The sequence below is a fragment of the Mus caroli genome, unplaced genomic scaffold (genome assembly GCF_978045245.1).
Source record: "Mus caroli unplaced genomic scaffold, Mus_caroli_1 scaffold_16, whole genome shotgun sequence".
NCBI lineage: Eukaryota > Metazoa > Chordata > Mammalia > Rodentia > Muridae > Mus > Mus caroli.
In genome coordinates, this window is record NW_028227271.1 from 2272065 (window position 1) to 2297491 (window position 25427).

A 25427-nucleotide genomic window follows, 5' to 3' on the forward strand; every position below is an offset into this window, starting at 1 on the left:
AATATTAGACTAGAAGAAGACATATGGGGTAGTTCTCCTCTGAGTCTAGGAGACATTCATACTGGGAGATGCTTACAAGATATTTTGTTCACACACATGCATGCACACACCAAACAAACAAACAAAACACACAAAACAAAAAATGGACTTTGTGTACAAGGACAGCCCTGTTACAGCAAGTGTCTTCACTCTCATCCAAGCTGTGGTCCCAAGGTCACTAGACACTTCATAGTTTTATCCTAGATCTCTCTGGCACACCCCAAAACAAACAACTCCATGCTGCTTCTTAGGAAAAGATCAGTTTGAGATTTAAGGAGAAACACTACAGGAGTTTCCAACACTGAGATCTTGAGAGATTGCTATCCTTTGGTCTCTCCGTAGTAAGAGATGAATGATAAATGATCAAGTTGGGGGAGTTTGTCTGCAATGCCATTTCAGCAACACATAGGTATGAGGTTTGTAAGCAGATGCTACTGGCAGGAAAATACTCCCCTCCCAGGGTTCGGAAAGTACCCAGCCCAGCAGGTGTGTGTGTATATATAGGGACTGAGCCAGATCCTTTCCAAGAGAGTCGCAGCTCCCTCAGTCCCTGCTCTTTGCCTGCTTTCAGCTGAGTCCTTGCTACCAGTGCTTCTGGTTGCCCTAGCAACCATGAGCCGCCAGTTTAGTTCTCAGTCTGCATTTAGCTCGAGGAGCAGGAGGGCCTATAGCTCCAGGTCTTCATCAGGCTTTGGAGGTGGGAGACAGGCTCTGGTGTCTGTGAGTCAGTCGAGGAGGTGTGGAGGTGATTATGGTGGTGGGTTCAGTTCCAGGAGTCTCTACAGTCTGGGTGGTAGTAAAAGCATCTTTGGGAACCTAGTGGGACGAAGTGCCAGTGGTTTCTGCCAGAGTAGAGGGCCAGGAGGAGGATTTGGAGGAGGAATCGGAGGAGGAATTGGAGGAGGAAGAGGCTTTGGTGGAGGTGGCTTTGGTGGTGGCTATGGCGGAGGTGGCAGATTTGGAGGTGGTTTTGGGGGTGCTGGATTTGGACCTGGGGGCTTCGGTCCTTCTTATCCTCCTGGGGGCATCCATGAGGTGACTATTAACCAGAGTCTCCTGGAGCCCCTTCATCTGGAGGTGGATCCTGAAATTCAGAGGGTCAAGACCCAGGAGCGGGAACAGATCAAGATCCTCAACAACAAGTTTGCCTCCTTCATTGACAAGGTGAGTACCTTATGGGCAGGGAGAGTCAAACGGCCAAGACTGCCTCACACTCTGCCAGAATGTAGCTACTAGCAACCACTGTTCTCTTTAATTTGATGGCAGCCACTTTTTCTTGTGCATGTGCTGGGAACTCAGAAAGTGGTTAACCTAGGCTTTCACCCGAACTGTAACATAAGCATTTAACACAGGCTTTTGGGGGTCGGGTGTGTGTGTGCACTGTTAGTAGGAAAGCAGATAAGGGTCCTGGCGATACCCAACAGAAGCACATGGCATGCATCTTACTCGCATTCATCGTTACCCATGTTCCACTCATCTGTGTACCTCGGCACCCACTCAATCACCTGTACTCCCCACATCCATCTTTCTACCCACCATCCACACACACCTATGCATCCATTCACCCAACCATGACTCAAACATACCACCCACCATCCGTCTGTCCATCTGTCCATCCATCCATCCATCCATCCATCCATCCATCCATCCATCCATCCATCCACTGTTCACCCATCATTCACCCATGATCCACTATCCATCCATTAATTCATCCATCATGATGGATGGTGATACATCAATCCATCTTTCCAGTCACCATCTATCCATCCATCCATCCATCCATCCATCCATCCATCCATCCACCATCCATCAATCAATCCATCCATCATCCACCCATCCATCATCCATCCATCTGTCCATCCATCCATTCATAGTAGTAACCCACCCATTCACCTATCTATCAATCTTCCTGCCCAATTGTTCCACTCCCATTCAATCCACAAGTATTTTATTAGGTCTACTCTATGCCACTGTACATAAAAGCTATAAGGACTACCGGGACACAAGTTATGCTCTCAAGAAGCTCCAAAATGGAATGGCAGAGAATGATGACAGTTTATGGGAGATGCATTAGTATGTGGTACTCGTTGGGTAGCTCAAAGGTGCCTGAGTTGTGCCTGCTGGATACTAGGAGTGCTTTGCTGGGACACCACAGGTCTTACCTGGGTCTTGAAGATAGAAGAGCCAAACGGCTGTTAGGCAGAAAATGTCCACGCAGTGAGGAGGCATGAAAAGTGTGACTCACTTCAGGGAATTTCAAATGTCAAAAATTCTGGGAAAATGACAGAGAAGAAGGGATGTGGTGGGTACGGCTAGAGATGGGCAGTGACAGCAGCTAGGAAGCTGTTGGTGGGCATCAGGTGAGTGTGTTGATGGCAGATCTCTCTGGGAACTAAAGTCAGTAATGTATAATGAGGTGTTCTGTCTGACTTTGCCTTTTTACCACCCTCTCCAAGGCCAACAAAGGGCCACCTTGAAGCCCTTTACCCTAATTCACATGAAGTTTTCCTCATCTTCAGGTCTCTGAGAAGGAGGTCAACTGACAGCTATGGTCAAAACCTTCCCTTTGTTACATGCAGAGGAAGGCACAATGGCCACTGCCTGATATCAGGGCAAGTGTTAGAGATGGAGCGGTTTATGAGCAGGAAGAAGAGGACATAGAGGGAGGGTCATGGACAGCTCCAAGGGAGTCCAACAGAGCCATGTGCTTGTGTCTACTTCTGATCACCGAGAATGAGAAACATTTGGTCACCACGGCAGGGGCTGGAAGGTTCGCCGGGAGTAAGGACTTATCCGTGAGGGAGATTCTATCAGGAGGCTAAGGTTGGTCAAGGAAGGAGCAGGGAAAACTGGCAAAGTCCCACAGACTTCTTTTTGGAAATTAACCTGGGATTTTCATTTGATCAAGGCTCCTGACCAGGACAGAAGCCTATTACATTTTAGAGCATGGTACAGGGATTAGTGGTTTCATATTCTTTCTTCAAAGCAGGCCCTGCGAGGACAATCAGTCTTCAGGCCTCCAGTTTGGAAGAAAGCAAACTTTCGTTGCTATAATTTCTCACCCTAGTTTCTGCTTCTCCTTTGGTACAGCTTGGGCTATTCTCAATAGCCATCCTTTCAAAGGTCAGCGTCCTCTCCTTGAGAAATCCTCCCTGGAGTGGTGTCTCATTTGGAGTAAAAGCTGCAATCTGAGAAGGCGTGAAAGCCACTGTCACCAAACATACTGCTGTCATGGAATGCAGAACTGATTTTCCCACTCCCTGGGAGTGACGCCACAGAAGGAAGAGAGATAGCGGCAGGAATTTTTTGTGGGGGTGTTACAAGCTGTGCTGATAAGTCTACTGTGAGGGCTGGTTGCTCAACCCCTCGATGTGATAAAGCCAGCAAAGATAGGCCTGAGAAAGAAGCTCCCCGATTACATTCTTCTCATTAGAGTCAGAATCTAAAGGGACTTGGCAGGGCTGGCTCCCTAGACAGGCGAAGTCTCAGGGGCCTGGGAATTCTGCGTGCTATACAGTGCTCATCATAGGAGTGCATGCCAAGTGCTGCTCAGACCCCACAAAGCAGAGGGAGGGTTTCCCGTTCCTTTCATAGCTCCCGGAGAAGGGTGCTGGACTTTGGAGAGCTCTCTCTCTCTCTCTCTCTCTCTCCTTGCTGTTGATGTGTATATATGAATGGATGTATATAAATATATATTATGAGTGCATACACATGCATTGGTGTATAAGTAAGTGTGATAATATGGATGTCTGCGTGGAAGTGAATATTTGTGCATGTATATGGAGGTATATGTGATACACATATGTACATATATATGATGTATATGTATATGAATGTGAGACTGTGTGTGTGTGTGTGTGTGTGTGTGTGCACACACTTGTGTATGTCTGTGTGCACACAATTTCATGAACCTGAGGGAAGTACACTACAGCCCAGCCCTCTCTGTTACTGCATGGGAGAGGAAGGTCTATCCGTGGGCAACTGGCTGAGGAAAAGTGAAAGCTGGGTTTGGTGACACGGAGCACATACCACATGTGCACTTGGTGTAAGTACCTGGATCCCTCTGGTCACTCTGTCCTTGGCAAGCAAAGGAAATAGCAAATTTGGGGCATTTTTCAAATATCTGTCAGCCCAAATCTCTTACTTGGGGCATTTAAATGCATTGCAGGATTTTAAAAAGCAAAGGCATGTATTTCAAAACTTCTGGCTGGGTTATGATAGCTTTTAAATGAGGTTGCTGTCTCAAAAACCATAGTGGCAGGCGGCAAAGATGGTACTGGATGCTGGGGGCACCTACCTAAGAATATCCCAAGACCTTCTGCGTCTTGTTCTCAGCCATGTTCTACGTTACCATAATAAAGACGAAAGGAGTGGTGTTTGCTCACGTTGGCATGGATAAATTAAGTGTGGGGTGAGAAGTCTGTTATATAAAGGGGTATATAGCTGGACGAGACTGGCTGGAAGTGACCTAATGAACCACATTGCCTCCCTTGACGGCGAGAAGGCCCATGTTGAATTTCCGAGGTTTGAGTGTGCTGTAAAGCCACCGATCTCTCTTCCCATGGAGAGAGCTGTTCTGCGCTTGGGGTGTTCTTTAGGTGCGGTTCCTGGAGCAGCAGAACCAGGTGCTACAGACAAAATGGGAGCTGCTGCAGCAGGTGAACACCTCCACCCGGACCAGCAGCCTGGAGCCAGTCTTCGAGGAGTTCATCAGTCAGCTGCAGAGGCAGGTGGATGCTCTGACCACCGAGCAGTCGCGCCAGAACACGGAGATCAGGAACATGCAGGATGTCGTGGAGGACTACAAGAACAAGTGAGGAGCCAGGGCGGGGCAAAAGGGTCAAGGAGAAGGCTGTCAGGGTCCTTCTGCTGCTGGTATGACTGGCAGCAGGGGGGCTCTGCATTGTGTAAGTGCAGGGGGACACTGTTTTACATACGGCAGTCCCGTGCAGGATAGCAGAGACAGTTAGGTGTTGGTTATAGGGAGCAGGAGGGGCAGGAGATGAGTGAGCCCTACCACACGTTCACCTCTTTGCCCAGAGTGTGCCCTCCTTACTGAGTGCTCCGAGGAGTAGATCTGTGGTTCTTAAATTTTAGATGCATCCTGTTGCATCAGCCTCTGCGCCTCGCGCCAGTGGTTCTGATCCAGCAGGTCTGGGATGCAGCCAGTACATATGTATCTCAAACGTGTGATGGTTGTGCTAGTGCACTGGGGAACCACACTCTGAGAAACAATACCTAATAGTTCTTAGTATTGGCGCTTATTACGGGCAGTCACAGTAGGGATCACAGTTGAGTTTCAGACTAGCTGTCCGTGAGTGACTGTAGGTGCCCCAGTGACCTCTTCCACAGTCTCCCAGCTCAAGGATTTTTTTTTTTGTCACCTTGATGTGCTCACTGTGTTGGGCCACCAGAGGATCATGTGTGTGTGAGTCTACAGGGAAAAATAAAACATTGGAGACAAAACTGTGAAACAAAATTGAGAGACAAAACTGTGGATGAAATACTTTTCTTTTAAAAGATTAAGTTGAGATGGCTGTTATTTTATGGTCTGGATGGAAAAAGCTCGAGGAAAGCATTTATAAAGTCACAACATCAGAATCAATAGAAACGTCTGGGGGACGTTCTGTGTGCGTGCCTCTGAGCTTCCCTGTCAGGTCCTCGTCCTGTGGGTTAGGAGTTTTGGGGAGTTTTGGGAGTTTTGGCTCTAGCCATTTATCTGCCAGAGCACCAGGCCCTGGCAGGGGGCAGCAGTGCTGTGAGCAGGGTGCGGGGGTGTGGGTGAGGGTCAGTTCAGGACAGCAGAGACTTGGGAGGGTCTGGGCTTTCTGCTGGGAGGCTGAATCTCAGGTGCCAAGGTCAGCCCTTGCAGCCTGCTTCTTGTCTCCATCACAGGTATGAGGATGAAATCAACAAGCGGACCAATGCAGAGAATGACTTTGTTGTTCTGAAGAAGGTAAAAGAAAAGAGGGATCCTCTGGGAACTCAGGACTGGGCAGGAGAAAACCCCTGGGGTGCTCTGTGCTAGGGACAGGGTGAACTCTTGCACTAAAATGGAGTGTGCTCTGTCCAGTTGCAGGGCCCTGACACACAAGAAAGTCAGGCCCATACAACAGTGGCTCTAGGAGTCCTCTAGGCTTTGGAAATGGAAATTAAGTTAACGGGCAGCTTTCAAAAGTTAGTTATGTATATATAGCCTTGGGACTGGGGAGGGATCTAGGGAGTTTGTTGTTGCTGATCGCTGATTGCTGATCACTGATCCGAGGTGTGGAGGTGTTGTTGTGCCTCCTTCTGGCTAGGAAAGTCAGTTTCCAGGTCTGACTTGAGTGATGACATTTTTAGCCAGGAAGTGGCTTTTGCCACTGGCCTGGGGGCAGCCGGGAAGCTGGTGGCCAGCAATGCCTAGGTGATGAAACCAAACACCTTTGCTACACAGGATGTGGATGCTGCTTTCATGGGCAAATCAGACTTGCAGTCCAAAGTGGACACACTGTATGGGGAGATCAACTTCCTGAAATATCTATTTGATACGGTAAGTGGAATCCCGAGGAGAAACCCCTTTTTCCTTTCCCACATTCCATAAGAGTGCAAACTGGAGAAGGCTCATCTCACCAGCCTTCTCCCTCAGTTGGGTCGTTCCCTCAACATCAGTGGTTCTGGTGGAGCCAGCGGAGATGTGAGCATTTGAGATGGGCGAGGGTAGAGTAGTTCCCTGTTTCATGCTCTCAGGCCCCCTGGGACATGAGAGTAACAGGTCTTCACACACTGTGGGAAGTTCACAGGACTCTGGGAGAACCCCAGAGAAGGCAGGAGAAGGGATTTGTGGTAAGGAAAAACTGAAGGGGAGCAGGACAGAGAACGCCCCACCCCAACCTGTCACTTGTGTCCAACATGGGGGCTCATGCTCTGACCTGAGTGCTGTATCAGAAGCTCCACCTACCTTATGGGGACGCCCATTCAACAGAAGAATGCATGAGCTAACCTGGTAATCAAGTGGCTCCAAACTGGATACCCTTCCACTGTTTCTGAGAACCCTTATGGAAACCAGGGACAGCTGACTGTGTCTGTCAAGGGCCTGTATCAAAAAGGTATTGAAGCCACAGCAAGGCTGGGAAGTTTGTACAAGAGAAGCTTGATGAGGTCCTGGACTCCTTCCTCCTGCCTAGGTGCCTTCAATCCTTACCTTTAGTCAAAACACACTTAGCCCTTCCCTTTATGTTTCATAGCACAGAACAATTTAAGGGAACAGGAAGAGGCCTTTCTAGGCCAGATTTCTGGCTTCCCCAGACATCCTAGAGGGAGAAGGGTGGAAGGGGTGAACTCTTTTCTGTGTCTCACAGGAGCTGTCCCAGATACAAACCAGCGTCAGTGATACCAATGTCATCTTGTCAATGGACAATAACCGCTCCCTGGACCTGGACAGCATCATCGATGCCGTACGAGCCCAGTATGAAATAATTGCACAGAAGAGCAAAGACGAGGCTGAGGCCCTGTACCAGACCAAGGTGAGCTTGGGTTTCGAGTTTGCACCCCCAAATAAACACAGTCCTCAAACTGCTACTGCCTCCTGACCTTAAAGTCTGTCATGTCTATGACAAAGACTTCAGAAATTATCTTTCTCTCCTTGACACTGAATATGATAGGAGAGTTCCTGCCTGTTTTGTTTGTTTGCTCGTTTTTAGTTAATTGTTCTGGAGAACTCACGGGTGCCAGGCCACCTAATTTTTCCTAAGCCTTGTAATAAGCAGCTGTCCTGAAAACACTCACTAAACCCAGGTGTGCGATTTGCAAACAGGTTCTTAACCCCTACAACCTTTGTCACTTTTATTTTTATTATAGCACATTTTTTAAAAAAAGTTTTCTACTTTTTAATGTATCACTTAGAAATCTTAGAGTCACTCTCTGTGACTCCAAATATTTCACAACATTCCTAGCACCATGAGAACTTGACTGGGTGAATACACATGTCACTATGATGCTGGGCATAGTTTCGATAGCCTCGTGGGTATAAATTCATGTTTCTGAACGGTTAAGACTCTAGTTGAAGGAACAAAACTTGAAGCCCCCAGTTACTAAGTTCTGAGTAACTAGGATGTGGTGATCTGCTTTGTGGATTTTAAAGGCAATTCCAATATCATGGTCCCTCTGGCCCACAGTCTGAAAACATGCTCTGGGCTGCTGTAGATTTTGTCAGGAGACTGGGGAAGGAGAGCTTTGTCAGAATGCCCATATTCTTGTCAACTCTTCTTGAGGATGCCCTGGGTATATAGTCTGGTTGATAAAGCAATACTAGTATAGGAAAGAAAGAAATGAACATGGGTGTTCTGAGGGCTTCTGAGACCAGTAGCTCCTGTCTGCTAGGAGAATCATTCTAGAAAAGGTTCAAGGAATATGGTGGGCAGGAAAGAGAGAGGTAGCCCTGTGTGGGCATAGGCTGCGTGAAGGCTTAGGTGCCTGAAAACAGTGGTAAAGAGCACAAAGAAACAGGTTTGTCTCAGTGGGATAGGAGCCTGCCCATAGACTGGTGGGCATGATAGAGGAGGGAGACATGCTATAGTGTTGTGTGGGTGTGGGTGTGTGTGTGGGGGGCATGTACTGTGCTTGGGTGTATGTACTGTGTGTGTGCATGTGTATGTATTGTGTGTGTATGTGTGCACAGGGATATGTACTGTGCATGCGTGTGTATATATTGTGCACGTGTGTGTACTGTGTATTCAGGTATGTACATGCATGTGTGTATGTACTGTGTGTGTTTGTGCATGTGTATGTATTGTGTTTGTGTGTGTGTGTGTGTGTGTACTGTCTCTTTTTGCTGCTCAGCTGAGGGAGATTTGGTGTTAGTGTGAGTGTGTGTGATCACAACTCTAGGTGGGCTTACTCCAAGAGAGAGCAGCCCAGATCTTTCTCTGGGAGAGCCTAGTGAATTGCAGATAATGACCATGGTGGTGCCTCTGACCCACAGTACCAGGAGCTGCAGATTACAGCTGGGAAACACGGAGACGACCTGAAGAATAGCAAGATGGAGATCTCAGAGCTCAACCGTAACATCCAGAGGCTGCGGGCAGAGATCGCCAATGCCAAGAAGCAGGTAGGACAGGACTCAGGGTGGGCTCACCAGGCACGCCACCTCCCATAAGGCCCAGGTCAGATTCCAGGAGCTCAACACCTCTGTGCTCCCCAACCCGGCTTGGATCTAGGTCGAAGGGATGCACGGATTGATTTCTGATGCGGAGGAGAGAGGAGAAAGGGCTCTCCAGAACGCCAAGCAGAAGCTGCAAGAATTGGAAGAGGCCCTCCAGCAGACTAAGGAGGACCTGGCCAAGCTGCTGAGAGACTACCAAGCAATGCTGGGTGCCAAGCTGTCCTTGGACGTCGAGATCGCCACCTACCGCCAGCTTTTGGAGGGCGAGGAGAGCAGGTGGGTGTATAGCAGCCAGGTTCCATGGGCCAAAGTTATGGATGTACCCATGGAGTAATGAGACTGGAGAGGTTTTTCCATGTGTTCCCTGGAAGATTGTCCAAGATGAGTGGGAATATTCAAGTTAGGATGTATAGGTTACAAGGGTAGGGAAGAAATCATTGCTACCAGCCCCCTTCTCCCAAGCATGGTGTTTCTACCCTAGCCAGAGCTGGGTGCAGCCATGTGTGACCCACAGATGCTCCAAGGGCTGCAGTGTCAGTGTTGGGGGATACCTGGGCTCTACCCTTCCACCAGCCTCTCTGCTCCTATGATTGATGGGCATGCTTTGATTTCACAGGATGTCGGGGGCGCTGCAGAGTCAAGTGAGCATCTGTAAGTAGCAGCCTGGTGGTGGTGGGGGGAGGTGGGGGACAGGTACGGGGTGGGGAAGGAGGCTGGTTGGTGCTGGGCAGAAGGTGGGCTGGGCCCAGTTGCTTTTGTTTTCTAGTCTCATCCGAAAAAAAAAAAAACCACCAAAGTGACCACTTTCCTTGCTTGAGATACTTGACAACACCAGCCAGAGATTGTTAGGATATGTACTCAGTAAGAACTGAGCACAGAGGAACTGTCTCTAAACAGGGGTGGCACACTTTACTTAAATGACTGCCTACAATCCTTCAGAAGTGTGCAGTTGACTTTCAATGCCTCTGTTTGCAAAGAGGAGGGCACCATTGATCCCAGCTGCAGGCTCTCAAGGCTGGTGCTGCTGGGTCCCCCTGCCGCGTTCTCCTGGCCATTCTGTATCTGTCCTTCTCTGGTACAGCGGTGCAGAGTAGCCAGGTGACCATTGGCGGCGGCGGCGGCGGCTCAGGAGGTTACAGCGGCAGCTCCCGCGGAGGCGGTGGTGGCGGCGGAGGAACTGGCTCCCGCAGCGGCGGCGGCAGTAGTTACGTCTCGAGCAGCAGAAGCGCCACTAAATACGGCAGCGGCGGCGGCTCCTCCCGCACTCAGATCCTGCAGACCTCCACCCACAGCTCGCGTAGGCACGTGGTGGAGTAGCGGCCAAGCAGTTGCACTTCTACAGCCTTCTCCCCCAATCCCTCCCGGGCTCCCTCACCTATCTTTTCCCAATGGGTCTCAACAAGTTTCCAGGTGACTCTAGGAGAGAAAGAGACAGACAGACACATGCTCACATACGCACCTTCCTGCTGGTCTTGTCACTGTCCTGATCCTCATGGGCTTTGCCCAGCAACTAAGAAAAAGAACTCGGTGAACAACTTCACTATGAGCCTCAGTCCCAGGTCCCTATTCCTAAACTGGGCAGTTCAGTAAATACTAACTCACCGTGGCGGCCTACCGAAATCCCTATTGCAAGGCAAGCTTGCTTAGTGATGGGGACATCTGAGCCAAGAGCCTTCGGGACCCTTTGTTCTGTAGGCTCAAGCTCGTTCACCATGACAGCAAGGGTAGGTTTGTTGTTCTGACTGAGTACCTGTGCGGGGGACAAGCCTGTGCTGACTTGTGTCATTCACTGGTTAAAACAGTTGATATGGAGACTTAAGGAAGACTGTCCTTAGCAGTGGGTGTGGATAGGATAGGGTGGTTAATCAAGTTCTGTTTCAGTCCCATCCCCTTCCAGCAACCCCCCTGCATTTAGAGCTGCCCATTCCCTGCTGAGAAGTGCTCAAACGCTGGGCCGGGCACCTGTGGGGCAGCGCCGCTCCTTGCGAATGTCTGGGCCTGGGGAATGAGAGTTGCTGACTTGGGTTGCAAACCTGATCCAGCCTTATGCAAATCTGGAAATGCAAACAACTCAAGTTCTCAGTTCATCCCTTCTGCTCTCTGATTCCGAAGCACCCTGTCAGACTTTGTCTCCTAATTTAAAGTTTAATTTACAGTTCTATCAGAAATACTTGAGCTGTGCTGAGGGGGCAGGAAGAGGAAAGTTCCAGCCAATGAAGAGTCACGAGAGAGGGAATGTGCCTTTGCTTCTTGTTCTGGAGACCCCTTGACTTGCTTGCCTAGTCCCTACAACCGCTGAGCCGATAATTCTGTCCGGGAGAGCTTCTCTGCAGGGGCTGCTGGGTAATGCTTGTGACCTCATTTCCTGGTTGGAAGCTGAACTCTGAAGGGCTTGGCAGTTCTGTTTTTTTTTTTTTTTTCTTTTTTCCCCTACAATAAATTTCTCTGTGATCTCCATATATTGAGTGGTCAGAAGATGAGTTATTATTTTGTCAGTTCTTTGAAATTAATTCTGATTTGAAAAGTTAAGGCTTATTGTTTTTCTTCCCCCATGGGTATGGGTATATATGTGCACAGGAGCACATGTATGGGGGTATATATGCAGTTGTGTGCACATGCCTATGGAGACAGAGGACATTAGCTGTCAGTCTTTGGGTGTCATCTATATTTTGCCTTCTTTTTTCTTTTCTCTTTTTGGCGCGCGTGTGTGTGTGTGTGTGTGTGTGTGAAGGATGACAGGTTCTCTTATTGACTTGTATCACGAATAGTTGGTTGCCTGACCAGTGAGCTCCATGCACCCACCCTTCTTTGCCTGACCTGGTGCTAAGATTGCAAGTGTGTGTTACTATGCCAGGCCTTTAAATTCTGGGAGAAAACTCAGGTTCTCATGCTTGTAATGAATGGAGGCACACCCCTGTGGTGGTATCATTGGCCCCCAAGGGTCATTGCATTTATTATTTTTTATTTTATAAGCAGTGCACCATCTTGGAAAGCCCCTTCCCCTCAAACTCTCACCCTTACTAGTCTGTAAAGTTGCTCATCCTTCAAAAGCCAAGCTGCACAGTTGTTCAGCAGGATATTTGTGTAGCTCCTATGGAGGCTTATTATGGGATGCAATCAAACTGGAGTGAATTATTGTGCAGCAGGTAGTGGCACAGGCACTGAGGTGCCATGTAGACTGGATAGACTTCTGAATCTTGAGCTGCTGAGACACAGATGACACCTTATGAGGGAAAGAAGGTTTAGAGGGAAGAGAAAGCAGAATGTGTGTCTCTCTGGGTCCTCCAGCTTGATGGCATAAACCAGACCCCTGAGGACCCAAGCAGACTGGAATGATGGAACTACCCCAGGGGTCATCAGAGGGTAAAGATGGCTACTGGAGACTGGAAAGTGGCCCGGAGCTTGGGGTTAAATTAGGGGCAGATGTGGGCAGAGAGCCAGGTAGAGCTCTCTGGACAGGAGACTAAAAGATAAGAAGAGGAACTAAACCAGGGGGCAAGGGAACCAAGGCACATTCAAGGGCCAGAGTGGGTTTAATAGATGCTTTAAGATCAACAAGATGCAGAAACTTTTAAAATGGAGTCAACCACTCGATAACTGCATCCTATGTGGAATTTCAGTCGGTCTGCGGGTATATCATAAGATTTCATTCAATGAAGGGATATAGACAGAATTTAGATATGAGATGCATTCGGTTTTGACCACAACCTATCTTGGTAAAATGTATTCCCTAGCATACCTGGCATTCTATCTTGGCAGCAGGCCTGTTGGAAGAAGGCTAATGGAGGGAGATGTGAGTAGAGAGATTGTCCTAATGGAAAAAGAGGGAGAGGATATGGAAGCAGGGTTCTGTATTTAAAATAAAAAGCCAAGAGCCCAGGCAGTAGCCAAGGGAGAGGAGGGTAGACAGCAGTGAGCGTAAAAATGATTGACATTGTTTAGCTGTTGGTGAGAACACATTAGTCAACAGGGTGTGGTGACGACTGTGGGAACCAGGAAGAGAAGACTCAGGAAGAGGAGTTGTTCAGGCCCTTCTGTTATGAGACCACTCTGGGGGCTCTGAATGCTAAGATTAGTAACAGAGAGAACTCCGTTCAATGATCAGCGACCAGGACAGTAGCGGCAGAGGCCTGGCTGCGAAAGGAAAGGCTGGAGGATCTGAGGAGAAGCCTGGGGAGGAGGGAGTTGGGTTTGCCACCTGCAGAGATCTGAAGAGCCTGCCTAGGCAAGAAGGCTTGGCCCCAGCTGATGACCCAGTTGGACAGGTGGGAACTACAGCAGATTTAGTTCCAGTGAGAGACACCATCTGTTGACTGTGATGAGAGAGGCCCCTTGGGGGAGTTTTCAGGTTGTAAGCAACGTTGACTGACTGCTTGGCACCAGGATGAGGGGAGTCACAGGGATGTTTGGGATGTGCACATGGGAGCATTCCACATCTCTGCTGCCCAAAGTGTGCATGTGGGAGAGCCAGGGGAAAGCAAGCAAACATACAAAGTCAACTCTGTATGTAAGTTTAATGGGAAGAAGAAGGTCAGACGCCAGGGAAGGCTAAACCAGGTAGAGAATCGTAAAATAAACCTGAGTTATTTGGCAGCACTAGAGGGCATGGACTGGGATCAGTCACGTGTGTAAGATGCTCCAAGGGAATGCAGGGTGACTTTGGGAAAAAGCATCAGGACAGGGCCAGTCATGGGTCATCTTTACCATCCTCCCTCTGGGCAGGATTGTCCCAGGGAACAGAGCCCTGCCTCTTCTAACCTCAAAAGACTGGACTATCTTAGTCAGAGAGGAGTGGAAACCATGAACCAAAAGGAGGGAACCCAATACCCCAGTTCTAAGGTTTTGGGCAAAGAGACGCGTCAGGACAGGGGCGTAGGAAATATGGGGAGAGGGAGAAGAGGCAATCAAGAAAGGACTGTCAGAGTCTAGATGTTTATGTTCTGGGCTATAGAAAGCTCCTTAGAGCTTGAATATAGAGACTGGTACTGCAGTCTCATCAGGGCCAACCACCCTCACATCCAGGTCGTCCCAGTGGGGTAAACAAAAGCAGCTCTATGAATGCTATAAAACACCTAGCTTGCATTATCTTATTTGGTTCCCACTGTCCCTTGAGAGGACCTGGGAGACCTCAGTGGGGGCTTGATGGGATATTTCCAAAAGGCTGAATTAGTGGTTTCTCATAAGGCAGGTAGCTGGCCTATCGTCTATCAACCATCAGATACAGGCTGGCTGGAGGTAGTGTAGATCCTAGGGGAGCTTTGCCAGCTGCTCCTCCCCCTTGGGAGGCTGTGGCAGGGCGGGTCACAATAGAAATCTAAATTTATTTCCACCTGCTTCTCAGCTGCAGAGATTTTTATCTGGGACACGGTGAACAGGAGGAGCAGTCATTGGCTCACTAACATTCTAACTCCATCTGACCTTGGGTGAGATGTGCGTGTCTAGGCTGGGAAAGTTCTTGGTCTAAGGAGGAGTCATATGCCTAGCCCTTTGGCCCAGGAGGTATCTTCGAATTAAAGAGCCAGGTGCTCCAGCAGTCCCTCCCCTCAAGCTCTCTGTTGCTCCCATGGCTTTGCTGGACTCGATGCCCTGGTTTTAATCAGCTTTCCGATCAGTCCAGGAAACTGGATGTCTTCAAGTTGATCAGTGCTCTGTTGCTGGGTTGGGCTGGGAACTTGGGCTGTTGGGAGGTTCTCCAGAATGAGCAGTCATTTCCAAAAGTCCCAGTGCTAAGCCTGGAAAGCCACTGGGGGCTCCTGTGGCAGCCTGGCTTCCAGTCTGCTGCCCTAGCATGCTGAGTGTGTGGAGCTCGGCTCCAAGCCACAGAACAGGCATTCTATGGTTTCACTCAGGGCTCCTTGCATCTAACCCCGCCTCCCTTCTGTCACAGGGGCTGGCTGCAAGCATCCTTTTTATGGGATGCAACGTAGGGATGTTTATCTTTCCTATGACAAAACCTATGGTCCTTACAAGTCCTGGGGAGTCTCAAGAACTTACGCCTTTCTTAGTATTTTGATGAATTTCAGCAAGGGGCTTGTACCCCAAATTTCCCAGTGATCATATCAGCTTTTGGGTCCTTCCAAATGTAAGGAGGGCAGAGTTCCCTCTCTCTAGGTATCATCTGCACCCTGCAGCCTCCTTGGCAGGTAGATTTAGCTCCTGTTTCACCAGTGAGGAAGGTTAGCCTCAGAGTTGGTAACCTGCCCAGGGTCATACGGCTAGAAGCGTGCAATGGGCAGTGTGATGTCCCCTATTCCATGTCTGCTACCCTGTGCAGACTGAGGCAGCATCCACAGCCTCTTTCCTACACACAGCTCTTTGGTTCCCTCCTCTCTGGCCTCTGCTGGCTCCCACACTGCCTAGCAGTGACTCTTGGGGGACTGTTTGCTTTGCTGCCTGCCTTCAGTGCATCTGTCCCTCCACCTGCACCTTCCCACCTTTCCTTAAAAAGCCTCGGTGGCCCCTCCTCAGCCATTTATCAGCTTTCAACATCTCACCCCGCCTCCCCATTGTCTGTGACTCCCCTGTACTCCTCCCAGGCTTTGGCTTTCCCCACTCCCCTGAAATTTCCTTCTCCCACAACTTTGCCAGAGTCCCACAGGGCTGGGTGGCTTGTCATTGCATGTTACTCTTAACTCTTTTCTCGGGCCCCATCCCTCAAAAAGCTCTCAAAACATCACCACGCCCGCCCCTGCCTGCTGTGCCCCAAAGCTTCTCTTGGCATCGGTGTGGGGGGTGGGGGAAGGGCCTGTGCAGATGTTCAGGAATGCTGTCAGTATGTACTCTTGGGATTATCTCTCCATTGGTTCACCTCCCTCCCACCTAGGAGGCTGAGAAGCCCCTGTGACAAGGAGGATTAGTATTGGTGACCAAACATACAGACAAACCAGCAGAAGGGTCAGTGCTGCAGTGTATTCTCACTAAGGCAGGAACCAAGTTTAGGGGAAAGAGCCCAACAGAATAGCAGCATGGTGTTAATCAAGGAAACCTCCTCCTCCTCCTCCTCCTCAGAAGTGAGGTCTGGGCTGACCCCTGACAAGCCGAGTGGTTGCTTATCACAGTCACAGAACAGACTGAAACCAGAGTCTGGAGCAGTAACTAATCAGGACATGATATTTTTCTGTGGTCCCAATGCCTGTCTGTGGGATGGGGTTTGGAACAAGTTGCCAAGATGAGAAAGCCTTATTGGAAAGAGAAGAAGGGAACTTGGAGATGCAGAGGGGCAAAGAGAACAGGAAGAGGAACTTGTGGATCTGGACAGAGCATGGGGAGGAAGGGTCACCTCTGGGGGGGTTGAGCAGAGAAGGTATAGGCGATGCAAGTAACATAGGCTGGTTGAGGGCAAGAGGCATGTGCCCAACCAGAGTTGGACAAACCTGGCTCATTAGTTACTATCTGGGTGACCCAAGGCACACATTTCAGCCTCTATGATAGTTTTGTTTTTTGTTTTTTTAAGTGGGGCCAGGATCTGTCAGCAACGGCTACCTGAGATACAGTACCTGACAGTGCTTGGCACCAAAGAAGTTTGGGCTGCTTCTCCCCTTCATTCATGCCTGTGTTTTCTAAGTATGTGGCTTATGCCTTCTGTTCCACAGATGTTTTAAACTATCCCACATCCTAGGACATCTTAGGGAGGGACTGTGGCTCACTAGCAGTGCTACAGTTCCTACCTTGTGGAGTTGAAAGTGAGCTGTGGAGAGAGAACGGGGGCATGATTCAGAAACTGGAGTATCCCTGGGAACTGAGCCTTGTTCTCACTTCTGTGTTAGGCAGGCTCGCTTGTGCAGCCTCTGAGTACCACACGATGGGAAGTAGTCCTTAGTACCACTGCTATCTCTGTACCTCTGCTCCAGGATAGAAATAAGGTCAGCAGAAAGCCCAGGGTCTGGTCCCACATGTCTTGTCTTAGCTGGAGTGTGTTAAGTAAGCCACAGCCTCTCCAGGTCTCAGCTTTCAGCTTCATTTACTGGGTTCACAACATGTGTAGTTCTCAGGTCTCTGCTGGGAAGCACGCTTTGGTATGTGTCCTGTGGGAGCTATCAACAAGTTGAGAGTGATTTTGTGTCTTCTTAATGCTCCTAGCTCCTGCCTTTCCCCTTCTCAAGATGTGTCTACAGTGCTGTAAACACCATTGCCCTGTTCTCTGTTTTTTCTGCTTAAGGAAGCAGGACTCATTGGCTGGCACACATATGCACACACACACACACACACACATACACACACACACAAACATACACAAACATACACACACACACACACACACACACACATGCATGCACATATGCACTCCCCTCCAAAATGCTAGAAGGAGTCGATTATGTCTCATAAGGGAGTGTGCTGAACTAAAAGAATTTTGATTGCCTATTAGAAGGCGATTAGGCAACCACCATTAGCACACCAAGGCCACTCGAGTCCCCATTGTTCTCAAGACCCGATTACTCATTCCCTAAAGAGATGGTTAGTTTAGCAGTCTGAGGATGTCAGCACTGGGACAGAGTTCCAGAAGAGAGAGTGCTGTGTAACCAGGAGGGGTGGGGGACAGAGGGCAGGCTGGGGTACTTCTTGGAGGAGGGAAGGGCAAACACTGGTACAAGAGAAAGCTTGATGGATAGGGTACAGAGTATTGCCACAATTCTCTGGTTTAGAGCTGACAGGCACTGGGCCAGGATGGTCTTTACAAATACCTCTTATCCTACAGAGCTTATTTGTACAGGGGAAATTCCCACACATTCACAGGGTTGCTTGGAGCCAGAACTCCGAGCAGGTGCCTCCAGAAGGTGTCTTCCACTCTTTGCATTGAATGTGGGGAGCATGCCAGGCTTCCACGATGATCATCTGTGTAGGTTCTGGTCTTCCCAGGTCTTAAAGTTTCTACTGTCTGTAAGTACTGATCGAGTACTGCTCTTCAGGAAGGCTTCTGACTCGGGACACATGCTGGGTACACTAGCGTAGCATCAGGGCTGAAGCAGAATCTCCCTCATCTTCTGGTTCCCCTTCTCAGAGCGATCTGAAGGAATCTTTCCAAAGTGTTCCCATGTGCCAGGAGCCAAGGACTCAGAGCTTTCCACACCAGGACAGCATCTCACGCTGTCCAGTTCTCCCCGAAGCACACAGAAGAATGTGAACGCAGTGGCCGCGGGAACACACAAAACACGTGTTAGGATCTGACACGCTGTCCTTAGCTAGGCGCCGTCAGTCACACCCCAGGTGGACACTTAACCACCCATGAAGATGTGGGGGAGCTTTTCAGACCTCATGCCTCACCTTTCTCATTTAAAAATGGGTAGACTGATAACGTTCTCAAATTTCTTTGAACATTCACTTACAGCATATAAGCTACAAGACACTTTCGGGTACATAACCAATTCCTGACTGGCTTTAGCCCCTTCCCGCATCCTGACCCCTGCCATCATAGTCGCCACCGACTCTTAGAAACACCGCGAGCTTCTCAGGTCAGGTTTTCCAGATTTTCATAACTGCTTCCCCTTCCAAACCCACACTTATCTCTTCTATGGTCCAGTGTGAGGTGAGGTTTGAACCTGTCATGCCTCAACTACCCCACTCCGCTTTGCCACAGGTGCCAGTGCCAACGTACCCCACCAGTCCATGTACTTTTTATAATGGCATTTGCAAGCTACCTATTTTCAAAGGCTAGCCTCTTATGCCTGCTGTTCCTCATTTGAAGAGGAACAAGCAGGAAGCCCAGGAAAGCACACACCATTCCCTTGGTCCTTCTAGCTCACCCACCCCTTCATCCTGCTTAGTGACAGCTGCCCCTTCTTTAATCGATCAGCGAGGTGCATTTGAAAACTTATTCTAGAAAACATTGGATTTTTTCCTTTGCTCTGTGTCAGGAGATGTGATTTGGTGAGCCCTGGGGTTTGAAGGGACAAGTCTCAGAAATTGATGAGAGCTCCTTTAGGGATTCAAGCTCGACCGAGCACACCTGTTACTCAAGGAGCCGACAATGACCTAGTGAGTGTGTGGGCATGTGAGCCCATGAGCTGGGGATTACAGCTCGACAGTGCTGGGGGTTACGAAATCCTATCAAGAGTCACCAAGAAGCCAATGTGGGGGTCCTACTTTCTCAAAGTCACAGACACTCTGAAGAGAGATCCTGTCTGATAGAGAAAGTGATTACCACACGAGCCATTCTTGTCTGCACAGCAATTCTGAGAGCCCATCCTGGGAGCTAGGTGTGTAGTGTTTATCGTATTGTTGAGGCTCGTAAAAATCTTGTATGGCTGCAGGCGAGCCAAACCCTTTGCAGGCTTTGCATCTCCGGCTGACTCTGGGGACCAAGCCCAATTTCTTCTCAGTATATAAGGGCATGGCACTGGGCTCAAGGCAGAGGAGTTCTCAGCTCCTTCCATCTCTTGTCTTTGCTCTCACCTCTCTCTAAGCCATCATGAGTCTACAGTGTAGCTCCAGGTCCCTGTGCCGCAGTGGCGGTGGCGGCAGGAACTTCAGCTCAGGCTCTGCCGGCCTAGTCAGCTTCCAGCGCAGATCCACCAGCAGCTCTATGCGCCGCAGCGGTGGAGGTGGTGGTGGGAGATTTTCAGGAGGAGGCTTCTGTGGGAGTTCTGGTAGTGGCTTTGGAAGTAAGAGTCTTATGAATCTTGGAGGTGGTAGGAGCATCTCCAAGAGTGTGGCTGGAGGTGGTGGCAGCTTCTGTGGTGGCTTTGGGGGTGGCAGCTATGGCGGTGGTGGCTTTGGGGGTGGCAGCTTCGGCGGTGGTGGCCTTGGGGGTGGCAGCTTCGGCGGTGGTGGCTTTGGAGGGAGTGGTTTTGGCGGAGGTCTTGGTGGTGGTGGTGGCTTTGGTAGTGGAGGTGGTTTTGGTGGTGGTAGATTTGGTAGTATGGGGCCTGTCTGTCCCCCTGGTGGCATCCAGGAAGTGACCATCAACCAGAGCCTTCTGCAACCCCTCAATGTCGAGGTCGACCCTCAGATTCAAAAAGTGAAGTCTCAGGAGAGAGAGCAGATCAAGACACTCAATAACAAATTTGCCTCCTTCATCGACAAGGTGAGTTCACCTGCTCAGAGTGAAGAGGGTTATCTGCTCCTAGGCTGTGAGAATGAGCAGAGGAAGGGGCGGGGCTTAGCCTTATGTGTCTGCATTTGATGACTAAAGGACATGTTGTGGAATGGGACATATGCTAAAAGTCTTCTCAGGAGTGATACTGATGAGTGTGCTCTTTTCTGGACAAAGGGAGCCTGATGATGAGTGTGGCTGACATCCCACTGCATTATCGCTGAGCTCTTGAACTGAATCGGGCTCACATCTGTTGAATGAAGATTATAGAAATGGGGCTACTGGAATTTTCTAGGGTGCAAAATAAGAAACTCACAAGGGTTTCAATGGTCACAAAGAGGTGTAACTCAGGATGTCCTGTGAGGGAGCAGGAAGCAGGGGAGTAGGTCAGCACCAAGCATCCTCTGCTCTCAGAGAGATGGCTGTCCTCTGGTAATTTCCCACAAGTATTGGATCAGAAGGAGATTTTTAAAAATACGCACATTCCATGGTTCAGTTCCAGAAAACCATGAGCGACTTTTGGCTTTTCTGTTAATTTAAAAATAATGTCAATATAAAATTAGCCACATTAAATTCCAAACCCAATTTGGTATTTTCCCGACAATGAACTGCATATCTATCCCTGTGATGTAAATGTCTATCTACCTAAGAACAATTGGAAGGCAAACTTGTGCAGCATCGCGAATCTACTTCAAAGCATCATGTCAATACTTGTATGTGTCTGGTGCTACTGGTGTTAGAGAGTTACTTCGTTCCAGGGCTTTTCTTTATTAAGCATGTTGGATTGATACGGATTCCACCTTGATCAGCTTCTCCCTACATCTCTTGCTGTCAAATGGGAATTGAAGTTCTTTTTATTATAAAGTACTGTACTAGTCTCGCTCAGCGGCCTTTAGACCCCATTCCTGCACTTGAGGTAACAGGTCTTCTGTTCCTAGGTGCGCTTCCTAGAGCAACAGAACCAGGTGCTACAAACCAAATGGGAGCTGCTGCAGCAGGTAGACACCACAACCCGGACCCAAAACTTAGATCCTTTTTTTGAGAACTATATCAGCATCCTCAGAAGGAAGGTGGACTCGCTGAAGAGTGACCAGTCACGGATGGATTCTGAGCTGAAGAACATGCAAGACCTGGTGGAAGAGTACAGGACCAAGTAAGAAAGCCTAGTCCAGCATGTTTATTGAACTAAATGGTTTCTGGAAACTAATATGCTAAGGATATGACTTATCATGTAGCAATGGCTTTCCCTCAGTGAGGGGCAAATCAATTGGGCATTAAAAAATAACCAAACAAGCCGGGCGTGGTGGCGCACGCCTTTAATCCCAGCACTCGGGAGGCAGAGGCAGGCGGATTTCTGAGTTCGAGGCCAGCCTGGTCTCCAGAGTGAGTTCCAGGACAGCTAGAGCTACACAGAGAAACCCAGTCTCGAACCCCCCCAAAAAAACCCAAAAAAACCCCAAAAAACCAAACAAACCTTCTTCATCTCCTCAGAACATAGTCGTAGTTGAATGGTTTTAGTGAGCAGAAGTAAGGGGTGTCCACGATGATCCTGCTTGTAGAGGGAGGCAGGGGGATCCTTTACTCCAGAATGCTGAGTTTCGGGCCTCAGTCTGCTTTAATCGCCCAATCACCTACACTTCCCTGCAGGTACGAGGATGAAATCAACAAGAGGACCAACGCAGAGAATGAGTTCGTGACCATCAAGAAGGTGAGCAAGCCCTGTGGGGTGGAGTTCATCTATGAAATAATAAATAAAGGTCATAGCAGAAGGAAGCCATGTTGTGGAGAACCAGGTAGCAAGCCTGCTGGGCATCTGGGGTAGGTTGTTTTCTTTTATTTCCGTGGACCTATGCTCGTCCCAGTACTTGGCTGCTCCACGCATCCTAAAGCAAGAAGGGAGGCAAGTTCTCAGCAAGTCAGGCTAGCTCTTCGGGGTATATGAAGAGGGAACAAGAACTGTGGTGTAACTGGGCAGAAGAGGAGTAGGTCCCCAACTCCATTTCCACTTGGAAAAACCCTTCATAGCTAGAGAGAGGAGGCCCGTCCTCAAAAAACCACGTCTTTATGATGCCTTTGTTCCTCAAGGATGTGGATTCAGCTTACATGAACAAAGTTGAGCTTCAGGCCAAGGCGGATGCCCTCCAGCAAGACATTGACTTCTTCTCCGCACTCTACCAAATGGTAAACTCTTGAATTTCAAGCAAGGCTACCTACCTCGAGTCCTGACCCCACTGCTTTGCAGAGTGGAAACCTTCCTTCCAACCTCCAGCCCCCAGCCCCCCATTCCCCCAAGCGCCCAAAGTTGTTGTTGTTTTAACTCTGTAAGAGTTACTGAACTATCTCGCATCCTGCAGGAAATGTCTCAGATGCAAACTCAAATCAGCGAAACCAATGTTGTCCTGTCCATGGACAACAACCGCAATTTGGATCTGGATGACATCATCTCAGAAGTCAAGGCCCAGTATGATAGCATTTGCCAGAGGAGCAAGGCTGAAGCCGAGACCTTTTACCAGAGCAAGGTAGAACACCTGCACGCTTAGCTGTTTCCTGTGCTTGCTGGTGTGTTTGTGTGCTAGAGCACCCTGGTTTCTATCCACGTCTAACCGAAACAACATGTCACCTTTAGTACGAAGAGCTGCAGGTCACTGCTGGCAAACATGGAGACACTGTGAGAAATACCAAGATGGAGATTTCTGAGCTGAATCGAATGATCCAGAGACTTCGATCTGAAATTGATGGTTGCAAGAAACAGGTACCCTCAGATACAAAGTATGGGGTGACCCTGGGGCCTTAGGGGGGACGTAATCCTTACCAAGGCTGAACTACCTTCTCCATTCCCTTTGGGGACTATGGCAGCTTCCAGAATTCAGCTCTCATGAGAGATACTTGTAAGGGAAATTTGAGAAGATGACATAGTAAAGATGGAGGTCATAGTGAACTCCTAGCCCATTACCTTAGGAGCTGAGGGATGAGGAGAGGTAGTCAGAAATTTTGAAGTTGAACTTCAGGTTAGGCCCAGGAGAAGGAACTAAAACCTTTCAAGTCCTTTAAGGAAGTCATGATGGTAGCTAAGGTGACTGGAGGCCCAGGGATTCTGTGCTTTAGTGTACTGGTCCACTGAGGTAGCAAGGCTAACAGAATGGAAAGATCGGGTGGCTTGAGGGTCTGTGTGCCCTTGTAATGCGCTGTATTCTTTGTCTCTCAGATCTCCCAAATACAGCAGAACATCAATGATGCTGAGCAGCGTGGTGAGAAAGCACTCAAAGATGCCCAGAACAAGCTGAATGAGATAGAGGATGCCATGTCGCAATGCAAGGAGGATCTTGCCAGATTGCTGCGTGACTTCCAGGAGCTGATGAACACCAAGCTGGCCCTGGACATGGAGATTGCCACATACAAGAAACTTCTGGAAGGAGAGGAGATCAGGTGAGGAAGGTGTCCTGGCAGCCTGGTCACTTCTTAGGGATTCCTTGCTGACTGTCATTTGTCTTGCTTTGGGAAGATCACCACAACATGGGGTGGAAGTGAGGCTTCAAGTTCACAAGTCCTAATTTCTTCCCTTTTCTTTCATCTTCTCCTGTTATTTTTTCTGTTCTGTCCTCCCCATTGCTCTTCATATGAAACGGAGCAATTTATTGAGGGTGGCCTGGATCTCTTGACAGAACCTAATAGCTGAGCCACATAGCTCTAAGAGCCTTGTCTAATTTAGGGAGATCTCTCCCTGCTTGGACTCAGGCTGGAGAAAACCAACTTGGGTGGGCTGGGGAGAAGTCTGGGTTATACCCCTTAAGAAGGGGGGCGCTGCGAGGGTGCAGGTACTGAGGGGTTTGTTTCCCCCCACCCAGGATGTCTGGAGAGTGCACCCCCAACGTGAGCGTGTGTAAGTACAAGAGGATTTCTCAGGGTGCTTGGCTGGGTGGGGGACGAGCGAGCGCAGTGGGATGGGGTCTAATGGAGGCTGGCTGGGTTGGGGACGAGCGAGCACAGTGGGATGGAGTCTAACGGAGGCTCTCTGCAGCGGTGAGCACCAGCCACACGAGCATGAGCGGAAGCAGTAGCCGAGGAGGCGGCGGCAGCGGCGGCGGCAGATACGGAGGCGGCGGCAGCTACGGCGGCGGCTCTGGAGGCGGCAGCTACGGCGGCAGTTCTGGAGGCGGCAGCTACGGCGGCAGTTCTGGAGGCAGAGGCAGTGGTGGCAGCTACGGCGGCGGCTCAGGAGGCGGCAGCCACGGAAGTGGCTCCGGGGGCGGCAGCAGTGGAGGCCACAGAGGTGGCTCTGGAGGGGGCGGTGGCAGCTCCGGAGGCAGCTATGGTGGCTCCTCTGGCGGAGGCCGGGGAGGATCCAGCTCCGGTGGCGGTGGAGTTAAGTCCTCTGGCAGTTCTACCGTGAAGTTTGTTTCCACCAGTTACTCCCTAGGGACCAAATAAAGAGGTGGCCACCACCCCATTAGCTCTGCCTTTCCATCAAGGCCAAACATGGCTGGCAAGACCAAGATCAATCCCACCAGCCTTGTTAGAGAAAAGAGCTATGGTTAATTGCACAGATTAGGCTTATTTTCCCTGCGCTTTCTTTTCTGCTCCGCTTGCAAAGAAGTTTTCATATTAGTAGCAGTCTGAGTCCCATGGTAACAATCCCACTTTATGTTCTGCTGAACTGCCATCAGTTCATCACCAACATGACATTTCAAAGAGGACTTCAGATCTAGGGCTTCCTTGCCTGGCATGCCCAGAGCACTGGGTTGCCCCTTAGCATCCCGTATCCTGCAGCACGCTGAGCTGCTTTGGTTTTGTACATAAGGTGTTTGCGAGTTTGTCTTTTATGGAGCGCTCTGAACGACCCCAACCCCCTAAACCCTGTTTCTTTGTTTTGCTGCAATAAACTGCATTAGAAACTCTCAATCTGTTTCTGCCCGTTTGTGTACGATGGCATGGAGGGTGAGTGGGCGGCTTGTGTGACTGACAGCCTACACAAACAAAAGGCTTGTGTGTGTGGGGGTGGGGTGGGGTGGGGTGGGTGGTGGGTGGTGGTGGTGGTGGTCAGGATCCAGGATCTTGAGTGTGAAGGGGGACAGATCAGGCCACTTTAACAAGGGTGGAACCCCAGAGCACAAGCTCTCTCACAAGTGGTCCTACTGGAGGGCTCTATTTGTTAGCATTATGTCTAAGCTCCGCCCCATAGTTACCTGGCAACAGCGGAGTTTGTCTGACTCACTACAA

The 25427-nt window shown here is 49.5% G+C and overlaps 2 protein-coding genes across 2 annotated transcripts; both read left to right on the forward strand.

The window, feature by feature from the left end:
• The first annotated feature begins 651 nt into the window (after window positions 1-651).
• Window positions 652-11557, forward strand: Krt77 (keratin 77). Its single transcript, XM_085831342.1, has 9 exons — window positions 652-1203; window positions 4638-4852; window positions 5935-5995; window positions 6476-6571; window positions 7380-7544; window positions 9002-9127; window positions 9237-9457; window positions 9798-9832; window positions 10263-11557. The coding sequence occupies exons 1-9, from the start codon at window positions 652-654 to the stop codon at window positions 10496-10498; spliced, it is 1707 nt and encodes a 568-aa protein (XP_085687468.1). The 3' UTR covers window positions 10499-11557.
• Window positions 11558-19586: 8029 nt separating this feature from the next.
• On the forward strand, window positions 19587-25057 carry Krt1 (keratin 1). The gene is made up of 9 exons (XM_085831341.1): window positions 19587-20201; window positions 21149-21363; window positions 21858-21918; window positions 22296-22391; window positions 22565-22729; window positions 22837-22962; window positions 23416-23636; window positions 24056-24090; window positions 24229-25057. Exons 1-9 carry the CDS (start codon window positions 19587-19589, stop codon window positions 24636-24638), a joined length of 1944 nt encoding a protein of 647 aa, XP_085687467.1. The 3' UTR covers window positions 24639-25057.
• The last annotated feature ends 370 nt before the right edge of the window (window positions 25058-25427 follow it).

Excerpts from the sequence above, each read along its gene's own strand:
- Krt1 (XM_085831341.1), top strand. The coding sequence starts at position 19,587 with ATGAGTCTACAGTGTAGCTCCAGGTCCCTGTGCCGCAGTGGCGGTGGC. Across the intron at positions 20,202-21,148 it reads TTGCCTCCTTCATCGACAAG|GTGCGCTTCCTAGAGCAACA; the intron begins GTGAGTTCACCT and ends TTCTGTTCCTAG. Across the intron at positions 22,963-23,415 it reads TTGATGGTTGCAAGAAACAG|ATCTCCCAAATACAGCAGAA; the intron begins GTACCCTCAGAT and ends TTTGTCTCTCAG.
- Krt77 (XM_085831342.1), top strand. The coding sequence starts at position 652 with ATGAGCCGCCAGTTTAGTTCTCAGTCTGCATTTAGCTCGAGGAGCAGG. Across the intron at positions 7,545-9,001 it reads AGGCCCTGTACCAGACCAAG|TACCAGGAGCTGCAGATTAC; the intron begins GTGAGCTTGGGT and ends TCTGACCCACAG. Across the intron at positions 9,458-9,797 it reads TTGGAGGGCGAGGAGAGCAG|GATGTCGGGGGCGCTGCAGA; the intron begins GTGGGTGTATAG and ends TTGATTTCACAG.